We start from the raw sequence: 13,304 nt of genomic DNA, 5'->3' as shown, positions 1-13,304 counted from the left end.
AGTTGACAATAAATGTCAGTACTGTGCATGACATTTGTGCTAGCTTCAGAAAGCAATACATTTTCTCCTCAAGGTCAAATAGCTGAGCTCATGAAGGTGAATGATGGGGGCTAAGATGCTGAACAAGCTAAACGTGGGCTGTATTATATCCAATATGAAAAGGCATTTTCCAGCTCAAGAATGTTCACTGAGATAAAATGGTTGTGGGTTTATCATGGCGTTTTTGTGCAAACATTCACTGTTGGCCTAACAATACATGACAGTGAAAGTGCTGTGCCTGGTATTTCTAAATAGCCTTCAAGTTTCAGGCTCAGTGGTATATGTACATATAGTAACATCCTGTTTTTGTTTTTTGTTTTTTTGCAGGCACTGTAGCCATAGATCTCCAGAATCCTGATCCCCCTGAGGAAAGCGGCAAACTGACATTGCCGACGGAGAACGGCGCCGGAAGCCGCAGACCGAGCATTGCACCTGTCCTAGAGATCGCCGACTCCTCCGCCATTCTGCCCTGCGACCTGCTCAGCGACCAATCAGAGGATGAGACCAACCAGTCAGACGAGGAGGGCTCCGTAGGGTCAGAGTAAGTGACGTGGCTGTGGTTACAATGTAAGACAGACAGGTTTAGATCTTATTGACCCAAAGAGATTTGGTGGTTTTGTAGTGTGCAGTTTGTCTTGTCATGTGGCAGTAAAAAAGTGAAATGTCCTCATAGTGCAAGTGTCTTGCATTCTATACATGATTGATCTCACCTGTCCTGTTCTTCTTAATGCCTCAGTGGTTGTAGGAGGGGAGATGGATGGGTTTGGAATGAGCGTGTAATCTGTGTGTCATGCTGAAAGGTGCAGAGGTGGCAGTGATGAATGAGTACATCATGACATAGACAGGGTCAGCGATTTTCCTCTCAACTGAGGCTTATGTTGTGTGTCCTTACATAAATCCTGACCCCTCAGATAGTCACCATGATAGTTCAGCAAGTCAGAGGCATCTGTTTTATCTTAGCAGTGTGTTCCTCTCTTCTTTCTCCCTTCTCTGTGTGGTTTCATTAGACTGAGATAAGGCCAAGATAGATTGAGTCCTTGTGCCTCACAGTTTGTACTCTAGCTGAACAGCAACTTGTTAGACCCAGACAGAAGTTGGACATAACACGGTCCCCCTAACCTCTGAGCCTCTTATTACTGCAACCCATGGTTTGTGTGGAGTTTTTCCTTCTTGGGTTTTCAGCAGGACTGATTGGAAAACAACTTAGACTCAAGGTCCCGCAGTGCCATCGTGTGGTGATCAGGTTGTAGGTAAACAAAGTCAGAATCTCTTTTAGTGGCAAACTAAAGGGCACTGTGAAACCGATGAGGATAATTGCAGCTGACACGTTACAAATCAGGGGACACGCAACCAAATTGACACCAAAATGAGACACGATTTAAACTAAACAGACTGAAATAAACATTTTAATTGATGTAGTGAACAGGAATGACTACTTCGGAATTATAAACATCAGCAACTTGAGCCAAACAGCTGCAGAATCTAATAATAAACTGAAAAGCAGAAACATTGTTATTTTGGAAATCATATGGTGATATTAGATATAATAAAGTAATGATAAAATAATGAAGATTGATTCAGGAACATCCCTCTTCGATGAAAACCTTTACTTCGTCGAGGCTTTTAGTTCCTTGACTCAATTACAATGTTGTTACAAGTTTGATAGGACTTCTTCTCACAGCCATTTCCTGTTTCCTTTCCATCAGTTTTGTGAAGGGCTACCCTCCCAACTCGCCCTACATCGGCAGCTCTCCAACTCTGTGCCACCTCCTACCACAGAAAGCTCCATTCTGCTGCCTTCGCCTCGACAAGGTGAATTCATCTGCAGGAAAAGACAGAAACGGCACAAACATAAACCGATAAAAACCAGCTAATGCCTTAGAAACTTTCCTCATAATTTCTTAAACATTAGCTGGTATTTAGCTTTAAATTACGAAGATGTTTCCAAGAAAGACCTGCATAATTTTGTACTAATCATAAGGGATACAGACAGAATGTTATTTGCTGCAGTTGTTAAGTAGTGTGTAGAAAATGTGCCACACTAAGCCACTGTGGAAATTAGGTAGAAATAGGCTGTGTATATGAAGGTATAACTGATATACACAAAATCTGTCAAATTTATTAGCATGTGTTTTGTTTTGTGATCACCATATACATTTGAAATATAAAACTAAGGAATTTCCAATGCAGCTGAACACTACAAGTAAGCATGCAGTTCAGCCACTATGCAGCATAAATGTAAATTAAATAACTATTCTCCAATTACCAAGCAGATGTATAATGTACAGCAGTTCAAAGTCATAAAGAAACAAAATTCAGACTCTCAAAATATCTTAGTATTAACAGTTAAATACTGAAATTTTAGGAAGCCATAAGGAAAGTTTCCAGGTAATTAAATGTAAAATACAGGACTCCTGAAATACAGCATTACCAGAATCTGACATGAAATAACCTGTCATGTCACATGATGATGTGACTGCTAATAACCTGACTGACTTTTGGTTGAATTCTCTCTTTCTCCATCAAGGGCTGCACACATAACAGCTTTGAGGATGCCAAAGCATACGGCTTCAAGAATAAGCTGATTATAGTGTCAGCAGAGACGGCAGGAAACGGGCTCTACAACTTCATCGTACCTCTGCGCGCTTACTACCGGCCCAGGAAGGAGCTCAACCCCATAGTGCTGCTGCTGGACTACCCGTAAGACTGTAGAACCCTCCCTGCCAACCCACTGTTTGTTGGTTTGTTTTTAGTCTTTACAGTGATGTACAGTGATGAAAGCACCAATGTTTTAATAATCACATCAAAAACTGTGAACACACATGATACCTCCATCTATAATTATATACATACAACACAATAAAGATGAGACTGTATGCTACTTTGCAACGTGGTTTGCATATTGATCGGCTTAGCAGCTAATAAAGCCTTTCTTTTGCCCTCCTTTGTTACATGGATGTCAACATCACTGTACATTAATGTTGAGATAGGTTTAGCATTAATAGAACCTTTACAAGTGTCTTGTATTATTTCAGTATTTCAGAGTTTGACAAAGATAAAAATCATCTGGTACTTGAATAAATGAGCACATGAGCCAGAGATGGCTGCTGCAGAGTTGAAATTACAGCTTGGAGAACATAGGAGTTAACTTTTCATCAAGATACAGGACAAAATTTTTTGCATGAATAATAGAAAGCAGTTCTCCATGCAGAAAAATGAATCAGTTCAAAAGAGATTTGGGGGAAAAAAGGAATCTCTTCATGCCTGTTTGTGTGTTGATGTGTATTTGCATTTGGACACATGTGGATTAAAAGAAATTCCTTTCAGTAGAAAAGCTATAGCTTAGCTATTCTTCTAAGATAAAGAAAAGAATTGCTTTTGCATTATTCATAAAGAAAAGATCTCTCTGTATAAGAGTCCATTTGTGTTACGGGCATGTATACACTTATTTGTGTGTGTGTTGCAGTGATCCACACATTTTTGTTGCTCTAACTCACTGTGGGTTTCATTAACCTCAGCCAGATCTCTGCAGTTGCTGAAACAGATAAATTACAAAGACAGAGAGCCAAGAAATTATCACCCTCAGGAGTTTCTATAGCAACCAGTTAAATCATCCCACTGCATTGAATAATTGACCTTATGTTTACCTCTTGTTGCCTATAAGCCATCAATTAATACAGTTCAAACAAATCCCTTTGCCCTCATAAACCAACAAACAAAGAGATTTCAGGAAATTACACCAACAATGTTCTAATCTTTCACTGGGGTTTAACAAAGATAATTAGTGTGGGATGACGTTCATGACGTTTCCTGTTTCCTGCAGGCCAGACAACCACTTCTTAGAGGCCATTTGCTGCTTTCCAATGGTTTACTTCATGGCTGGCACTATCGATAAGTATGTATTTGAATTATAAAAACCTCTTCATTTGATTAACTAATTTAAGGATCATGTTCATCTCAGTGTTTTTCACAAGCAATAGCTAACAGCAAAACAGATCATCTACAACTGAACAGCTATGTTGAAATGTTGGAGTTTGATTGCAGATTTTTAATTTCTCTAAAACAAGAAATGATGTTTTTGATGTTAGAGGATGATAAAGATATGGCTGCTTTCCAGTGATGCAGTGATGTTCAAAATTCATACAGCATGAAAGCCATTACAAAAAGACGTAGACACCCATTTTGGCAGAATGTTAAATACATTAAGCCCAGGACTGGGTTGCACCAGCTTAAGCTTTTTAGTAACGGCTAAGTAGCTTCAAAATAGTGATATAACTAAATCATTTTGCACTTTTAAAACTTAAGAAAGCTTTGCTATTAAACACTCAAGTAATGTCCAAATTGGTTGCTAGGAAGCACTGATTTTCTCCATTGATAAAAGTTCAACATAAGCTTCCAAAAAAGAAACTGCTTTTGGTGCGCAAATGATACAATGAACTCATTTATATGTACATTACTTTGTAAATGTAGATATGACAGTTTTATTTGCATCTGCGTTCATGGAGAAATTCGTTTTATAGTCAGTAGTGATGCAGTCTAGAATGAGGGGATAATATTGTAGGATTGTGCTAAACTAACTGACTGGTCCACTATTAGCATATCCAGTTTACATCAATTTTAAACAGCATTTTGATCAAGAATCAGGTCGTACATGTGTATTAGCAAACTAATGTCAGTGTCGTCAACTATTCATTTGCTACACAGTGGATGGAAATATTTGGATATTGTGAATGGTAGTGGATGGAAATATTTAGTGAGAACCAATCTCAGCGTAAGAACTAGTCTTTGTTTTGCAACTTGTAACCTGCTGATGTTGTACATTGGCTAAGGTTGGATTTACAGGTTACAGGTTGTTCAGAGTGATTCTAGGAAATGTAGGAATAATATATTGATGTTATACCATTGTTATAAAGAGGAGATATCTCCTGACATGTCATGAAGTAATAAACACTGTTGCTTTCTGAATGAACCAGCCTGGACAACCTGCTGCAGTGTGGGATAATCTATGCAGACAACTTGGTGGTTGTGGACAAGGAGAGCACCATGAGTGCTGAGGAGGACTACATGGCAGATGCCAAGACCATTGTCAACGTCCAAACTATGTTCAGGTAACACAGAGTGCTTTACTCTAAAGAAATAGACAGTAAACAACAAATACTGTCAGTGGATTTTTATGTATGAGCTGGACCTTCAAGTTTTGGATCAATTGTGCACTAGGTTCCACCTAATTAACTTCCTCATCTGTTCTCAGTAGGATGCCAGAGAGTAAATGCTTGTTTTTTGGACTTTTTGGCCAGAATGGAGACTGAGCTCATCTCAAAGACAAACTGCAGTTGCCAAAGCTCTGAACCTACTCTTTTATTTAACAGCTAATATTAAAAGCATTTATCACTGCCACAACAGGTCTTCCCCTCAGCACCAAGCATTTCTTCTCTCTATTGACATCCCTCTCTCTTTATCCCCGCCACTCTCAGGTTGTTCCCCAGCCTCAGCATCATCACCGAGCTCACACACCCATCCAACATGAGGTTTATGCAGTTCAGAGCCAAGGACTGCTACTCACTCGCTCTCTCCAAACTGGAGAAGGTTAGTAGTTAAAGACTGGTGGAGGGGGTGTGATGCATGTTAAGACTCCCTAGCTTTAATTCACTCTTCTGTCTGAAAGTGACAATGATGAAGCTCCATCCCTGTGTCATCCATGTGCTCAAAAGACAAATCAGATGTGGATTATAGAGGAATATCTGTAGCAGTGGAAGGTGTAAAAAAAGGCCAATCTTTCCGTGTCAGTGACAGAATAAAATATATTTTAAAAAATACAGGAGGGACTAATGAAGATGATCAGTCATATCTGGACTAAACCATTTACTAAAGTTCATGGATTTTAGTGGTCCTTCACTAAATGTGTCTCTCAACCAATTTTAAGTTTTCCTCTGTGAAAACCAACAGGCCTTTTCATTTTCTGTCTTCTTTAAGATGAAGCAAAAGAGCAATAGTTAAGCAAACACAAAGAAAAAAGTGATATTTTAACATGTTGTTGCTCTGTTTCTAAAATCTTTTTTGATATTTTATTTTCCAGATAGAGCGTGATAAGGGCTCCAACCTGGCCTTCATGTTCCGGCTGCCGTTTGCTGCAGGCAGGGTGTTCAGTATCAGCATGTTGGATACGCTGCTTTACCAGGTGGGATAACAGACTTCTGGGCTTCATTCTGGAAGAGGTCAAGATAAATATAGACCTGAGGCATGCACACACACCAGGCAAGTCTTAGAACTTGGTGTGGCTACATTATAGCAGCCCAAAGCAAGTAAAGGAAAGAGCTGAAAGGTTTGTCTAAAATTGTTTTTTGACAGCTGGAAAGTGAGTTTTTTTTCTGGAAATGGGTGCTCAATAAAAGGAATATTATTGTCACTTAGTGATTCCAGGTGTGTAATGAACATCACAGATTTATATAATGAAAATAAGACTTGATATGCTCAGTATGTGGAAAAGTAAATATGCATAAATGTCTGAAACTAGCTGCTGTATAGGTTGTTTGCAGCTGGGCTGGGTTTACTGTAGTTGAAAACCTACTCATCAGTCCTTCTCTCTGTGTTGACAGTCCTTTGTGAAGGACTACATGATTGCTATTGCGAGGCTTCTCCTTGGACTGGACACCACACCTGGCTCTGGGTACCTGTGTGCTGTAAGTAGGAATACTCCAGTGTCTAAGCAGGGGATTGGTCAGTTTGAGTAACTGTGCGTGATGTGCATCGACTGGTTTGTCACTCTCTCTCCTCAGATGAAGGTCACAGAGGAGGATCTGTGGATCAGGACTTACGGCAGGCTTTTTCAGAAACTTTGTTCCTCCAGCGCTGAGATCCCCATAGGGATCTACCGCACAGAGTCACACATGTTCTCAACCTCAGAGGCAAGTTCAGTTTGATCACATACTTAAGTCAGACATCTGGCTTTGGGTTTGGCTTCAGCTTCAGCTTCTGGTTTGACCTTGGCCCTACTGCATCTCTGGCTTCCCTCCACCATTCTTCTTTTAGGGTTTGTTTTCTTCTCCCATTTTTCTCATTTTCACATCATTTCCTCCCTTCATTCTTTTTTCTTTTATTTCCCCGCATTGCCTTTATTCATTCCTTCTAATCATGGCCTTCCTGTGTTTGCTCCTTCTGCCTAATTTTATTGCCCATAGTTTCTGCATCTTCTGTTTGCTTCTGTTAAGGATTTTTTTTTCTTGTTTGTTTTCATTTTGATGACATTTATATGACAACAGGGAAGGAAATTAATATTTTTGCTTGGATGCCACAGTTTTTGGTGCCAGAGTGATTATTCAGATAGAAAATAGAAATCTGCCTCTCAGTAATATTTGGCAGGTTACATCAGTGGCTGGTATAAGGGACAAACTCACCAGCCATCAACCAGAAATGTGCCTGCACTGACCAGTGTTCATTTCTCACAGTTAATTTGTAATGAAATAGGAAATCCACCACATTTACTATTTCATGTGCTGATTTTTGATAATTTTGTTTGCTTTGGATCCCCCCATCTTTCATTGCATCTGTTTTTGTTTGGATGTCTGTCTGTCCTTCTCTTGTTTCAGTGCAAGGACAGTTATGCACAGGTAAGATCCAAGCATGCTTGTTTTTAATTTGGATATGTCAGTCAGCTGTCATCTTTCGCTTAAAGCAGCAAAAAAATGCAGGAAATAACCATCATTTCTTGATTATACAGGCTTCTAATGTCATACAGACAGAAATCTCTTTTTAAAAAAAATGGAACAGAAATAATATCAAGCCTACATTAACACACACATAGCATCCAGCATTAAGACTGTCCCCCTGCTCTCCCAGTCTCAGGTGTCCATCAACGTGGAGCAGGGCGTGGAGCATCGAGAGCGTGGAGAGTCCTGGAAGGAGAGGACAGCCCACAGAAACTCCACCACGAGTGACCAATCGGAGCACCCGCTGCTGAGGAAGAAGAGCATGCAGTGGGCACGGCGTCTGAGCAGGAAGACCAACAAACCGTCGAGTCGAGCTGAGCGCATCTCGCAGCAGAGACTCAACCTGTACCGACGCTCTGAGCGACAGGAGCTGTCTGAGCTGGTCAAGAACCGCATGAAACACCTGGGCCTGCCCACCGTGGGATACGGTGAGTAGAGCAGCTGATGGCGTGACACCGTGATAGGCAGTCATGTGCTTTTTTATGTAGAAGTTGAAGTTAATTGATGTAATGTTAATGTAATAGTTAATGATAAATTAATTGTTTAACAAAAATGAATACAGTAAAGGTGATTATTAACAATTATTTCATTTTGGATATTTATTTATCTTCATTCAATTTATAATTACTCAATGTTAATAAGTCATAATATACCTGGAAATGAGTAATAATGCAAATTATTGTTTGTTGCAGATTGGAGTCTCTGTTCATTTAACATTTCTGTAAGGTCACAGCAGCTCTGGTGGCAGAAATAATGAGTTAAACCTCAGTGGGTGAAGCCTATGAATCTCAGTTTTAAGAAGAGAAAAGGTTAAGAGAAAAAAAAAAAAATGTAAATGGCGGTGGCTCTGATTATCTTCATGGTCATAGCCAGGGAAGGTGAGCAGACCTGTAGCTGTGAGCATTTATGGTTTGATAGACTTACTAACTTACTTTCTATATTGTTAGGTGTTTTTCTTGTAACATCTTTCAATGTTTTTAGTTTTTGTAAATCACTTTTTAATATCAGGTTTTGATAATTGTTGCATACATGTACTATTATTATTATTATTGGAAAAACAGAATAAAAATCCCATATGTCATGTACAGTAGAGTTGAAGCAACAGGTTGACTAATCAGTTAGTTGATGGACAGAAAATTAATTGCAACCATTTTTGATAATCAATTAAAAGTTAATTTTTTTGAAGCAAAATTGCTAAAACCTTACCAGTGCCAGCTCCTTAAAATGTGAATGCCTGCTGGTTTCTACAGAATTCTATCATTATAAATTGAATCTATCTGAGCTTTAGACCGTTGCTATATGTTTAGAATATGTGAACCTAGGAAAATGTAAGTCTCATTTTTAGGAAAATTATAGGCTGAACTATTAAGTGAGGAAATAATTTCCAGATGATTAATGAATAATAATTGAAATAGTTTGTGGCAGCCTTAATGACATGATCTCACTGAAAAACAGAGGTTATGTAACCATAAAACTGACTAGTAGAACATAATATGTGATAATATGTGATTTCAGGCCAAAGGGCTTAGCTTGTTTCCGTTGAGTTACAACTGTTTTTATTACTTTATGTGAGCAACATTTGCTCTATGACCTTGCAAAGACATCATTAGTATCTGGAGTTGCAGTAAGTATCCTCCATGCAATTAAAATTAGCTGCTCTCTTACCCCTTGTTCTGTTTCCTGGGCTTCTGTCAGCCCACCTGGATAATGTCACACACCATTTACTTGCAGTGATCTTGCGCAGGAACAGACTTTGAAAAAGGCACGTCACGTTGTTTAGATAAGTATCTGTTAGGTCTGATTAGGTTGCTGCTCATTGCATAGCACTTATTCCCATCAGGCCTGTGTGCCCGACTGAAACTTGATTTTAAAAAAGGCATGGCGTGATTCTTTAGCCCCACCCACTGAGGCTTTTCCCAGTCAGTTAGATTACTTCTGCCATGTGAACAGCGCAGTGTTCAAGAAGTTTATTTAAAACTCCAATCTGTGTTCCAGTCATTCTGTGTTATCATCTTCATTTACTATTAAGATGTGTTGCTGTGGGTTTTGATAGGACAGATCATTAACGTCACACCTCATCATCATTAACCTTCAGAAAACCTCATTGTGTCACATTACTTTCACACTCATCAATCAATCTCATCTTCTGTGTGCCATAACTCATACACACCATTACATAGTCCTGATCATTCCAACATGTAGATGTGAACACGTCATGCATGAAGATGCAGGAGCACTAAACCTTGTCTCAATTGCATTTAATCACAGACTGCAATTGCCTGCATTCTTATCTGCTCACTTCTGAACTTTTTTTTTCCTTGAGTTCTTCTCTCCTCCCAGCTTCATGCTTTAGAAAAAAAAAGCAGAATCATGCTCCAGATGTGTTGCACTTCCTAAATATTATATAACATGTCAATTAAATACGTTTCAGGAAGAACCCCAAAAGCTCAAGATCTTCCTAAGAACCATGAAAGTCAGTGAGGATTTCTGAAACATGTGGCAGATGAATAATTTGGAAGTGATTCTGTGCACACACTAACGCATGGCTTCTTTGCATTGCTCTCACCTTTTCAAGAGTTCTTTTTGAAACTGCAAATGCGTTCGCTGCCTGCCTGATCTTTGTTTTCCTTTTTTCTTGTTTTTTCCCCCTCCCACTGTTCCTCTTCCTCCTTTCTCTCTCTGACTCTTCTATCTTCCCTCCTGTTGGCTTGTAGAGGATGTTTCTAATCTCACTGCGAGCGATGTCATGAATCGAGTAAATCTAGGATATTTGCAAGGTAATTTGTGTGCTGTTTATAACTCATTTACAACATGTGAGTGGTTACGTCCATCCTGTGGAGAAAGAGATTTTTTTTCCTTTTAGCAGCATCCATTGAAGAATAGTGCACTGAATTTGTCCACAGAACTAGCAGAAGATATTTGTTTTCTTATGGATACTATACATCTTCTAGTTAATTATAAATGAACTCATTAGAATATTTAAGTTAACAGTGAATGCCATTGCTTAGAGTTGCAGGACATTTCAGAGCACCCGTATACAGAGGGAACCAGGCTGTCAGGTTAGCTGGTTGATCACAGTACTGCAACTTTATTGCATGAGTGTGTGCGTGTATGTGTGTATGTGTGCGTGTGTGTGTGTGTGTGTGTGTGTCCTGCCAGACTGAGCAGTAGCCAAATCTATCTCGCTCTACTATCTCTCTCTCTCTCTCTCTCTCTCTCTCTCTCTCTCTCTCTCTCTCTCTCTCTCTTTCTCTGTCTGGTCATTTCTGCATTGTGTTCCTGTGAGGTGAAGTCCCAGTTGGCTAGAGTACTGCAGGGCACAAGAGTATGGCTTAAAGAGTGGAGCGGAACGCATTATGTCTGTGGATGGAAGGCTAGGTGTAGAATATAGATATAGAGATAAAATATAAAGAATAATGTGTATCAGATGTGTCCAGGTGTAGAAAATAAAGAATTGAGAGGAGGAAAAGCCACTCTGCTTCCTTTACCTCCACCTTGTCTGTTATTTCCAGACATCAGGACACCTCAGAACGTATTATCACTTTATACAATGGCCACTTAGCCACAGGCAAAAAGAGAAGCAGTGTTTAAATTGTCATAAATTTTTTGAAGAAGTTGGTCTATTTTGCTAGTTAGACTTTACTAATATTGTTGCAATGGTTGCCTGCAGTTTAATACAGTTTGTACACTGACTTACAGTGGCAAGCAAAACTATGTGAACCCTTTGGGATTAGCTGTTTTTTTGAATATGTTTAAGCTTTTCACACACAATTACAGTCTTAAGCAGACCCATTAAACATTCACAGTGCTGGTGGAGAAAGTAAGTGAACCCTTGGATTTAATAACTGGTTGAAACTCCCTTAGCACCAATAACATTAGAACAACTGTTTTCTGGCTACACAATATTCAGGAGGAATTTTGGATCTCTCTTTGTTCAGAAGTGCTTTAGCTCAGACATAAGATGTGTCCCAAGTCAGGGGCTGCATCCTTTGGAGGCTGCACTTGCGGAGACTGATTGCGTTACAGCGATGCACCTATTTCCAAGGTTCCTTCAATTGCAGCCGAGAAATGCAGCCTTCTTTTCCTATCCTTTTCCTAACCTATCCCAAGAATGTGCACTGGAAATAAAAGCAAAACAACACCGACAGAGAGCCTGAGAATGAAACTTTTAAAAGTAAGAATTTGACTCTGTTCAGTTACAGTTGTTAAAACCAAGCGCCTAAAAACCTCAAGTTAGTGTGAAAAAAAAAAAAAAAAAAAAAGTTATGTGTTGTCACAGCTGATAGGCGGCAGGAGTTGCGCTTTGCGACACAACAGTAAGGGCGGATACAGATGGTGACGCAAGGCAAACAGTTTCCACGGGCCAGACCATCTCATTTTAGTTTGAGTGATTGCCCCTGAATTGGGACACAGCTGTCTCTTGATATGAGCAGCTCTATTGGGTTAAGGGCTGGGCTCTGACTGGGCCACTCCAATAGATGGATTTTTAGTTTGAAGTAGTTCTGTCGCAGATTTATTTTGATGATAAGGGTCATTGTCCTGCTGCATCATCAAGCTTCTGCTGAGCTTCAGCAGATGGACAGCCACCCTGACATTCTCCAGTAAGATACTTAATAAACTTGGGAATTCATTTTACCCTTTATGATGGCAAGCTGTCCAGACCCAGAAGCAGCAAAGCCCCCAAATCACTATAAGTCTGAGATCTTAGATTTTTTTCTTTGTAAGTCAAAGTAGCTCTAGCCCACACCTCCATCTTGTTTGATTGACTGGACTCCAGGTTTGATAGCTCCTGACTCCAGTTAGCTTTGTCGAGGGCTTCACATACTTTTTCCAGCCTACACTGCAAATCTTTAAGTGACTTTTCAATATAGACAAGAACAATATATTGACTTTGAGAGTTCTTTGTTAAAATAGATTTTGCTTGTTCACAATTGTAACTCAGATGAAGATCTGACCATATTTAAGGACAAATTTATACATAAATGGAGGTAATTACAGAGGGTTCACTTACCGGTGGTTATCCTGTCAGTGTTAGGACAGGAAAACAGTTTTTGTTGCCATGGCTTTGTACTCCAGCAAATTGGATTTAAAAATGAAACATAACCATGATATCAAAGTGCCTACGTTCATCTTTAATTTAAAAAAAAAGCCTAAATCAATTGAGAGTCTTGTTTTTGCTGACCTCTAGTGGTTTAACCTCACCTTGCTGCAGTGATGTAAAAGAGCGATTATGATTAATTGAAGTAATGCTGATTTTTTGTAGCTTTATTGTCATAGCCACACATCTACAATACACTGACTGCACCTGTGTTAAAAGGAGCTCTGAAGCAAATTCTTAAATGGATCCTGAAAAGTACTTAGTAAATGAAATGCAAACCTGACCAAACTTAATTAGGAAAAGAGACCAACCTTTCCATCAACAATTCCAAAATCCCTGTGTCTAGCATATAAAAATCATTACAACATATTTTGTTTCAGATTTTAGCTTTAAATACCATCAAATTAAGACATTAAACTCTCTAACAAAGGTGTTTGCATCCACACTAGATTCTGTAGGAA

The 13,304-nt window shown here is 39.3% G+C and overlaps 1 protein-coding gene across 5 annotated transcripts in view; it reads left to right on the top strand.

Moving 5' to 3' along the window:
* kcnt1b (potassium sodium-activated channel subfamily T member 1b) overlaps positions 1–13,304 on the top strand; it is a 71,628-nt gene that overhangs the window by 51,155 nt on the left and 7,169 nt on the right. For 3 of the 5 annotated variants that reach the window (XM_071483661.1, XM_071483663.1, XM_071483662.1), the window contains 13 exons: positions 367–580; positions 1,746–1,851; positions 2,567–2,739; positions 3,863–3,934; positions 5,013–5,147; positions 5,514–5,625; positions 6,116–6,217; positions 6,636–6,719; positions 6,816–6,944; positions 7,626–7,646; positions 7,876–8,173; positions 10,460–10,522; positions 10,754–10,804. In XM_071483661.1, coding sequence (XP_071339762.1) covers positions 367–580; positions 1,746–1,851; positions 2,567–2,739; positions 3,863–3,934; positions 5,013–5,147; positions 5,514–5,625; positions 6,116–6,217; positions 6,636–6,719; positions 6,816–6,944; positions 7,626–7,646; positions 7,876–8,173; positions 10,460–10,522; positions 10,754–10,804 — 1,560 coding nt within the window. The remainder of the gene's footprint in view (positions 1–366; positions 581–1,745; positions 1,852–2,566; positions 2,740–3,862; positions 3,935–5,012; positions 5,148–5,513; positions 5,626–6,115; positions 6,218–6,635; positions 6,720–6,815; positions 6,945–7,625; positions 7,647–7,875; positions 8,174–10,459; positions 10,523–10,753; positions 10,805–13,304) is intronic. The other 2 variants (XM_071483664.1, XM_071483665.1) reach the window with 2 other exon arrangements.

This window comes from Trachinotus anak, unplaced genomic scaffold, assembly GCF_046630095.1.
Source record: "Trachinotus anak isolate AG129_WGS33_773 ecotype Australia unplaced genomic scaffold, CSIRO_AGI_Tana_v1 ptg000008l, whole genome shotgun sequence".
In the NCBI taxonomy this organism is placed as follows: Eukaryota; Metazoa; Chordata; class Actinopteri; order Carangiformes; family Carangidae; genus Trachinotus; species Trachinotus anak.
Note: the sequence above shows the minus strand (reverse complement) of the source record. Positions and strands in the feature narration are given on the sequence as shown.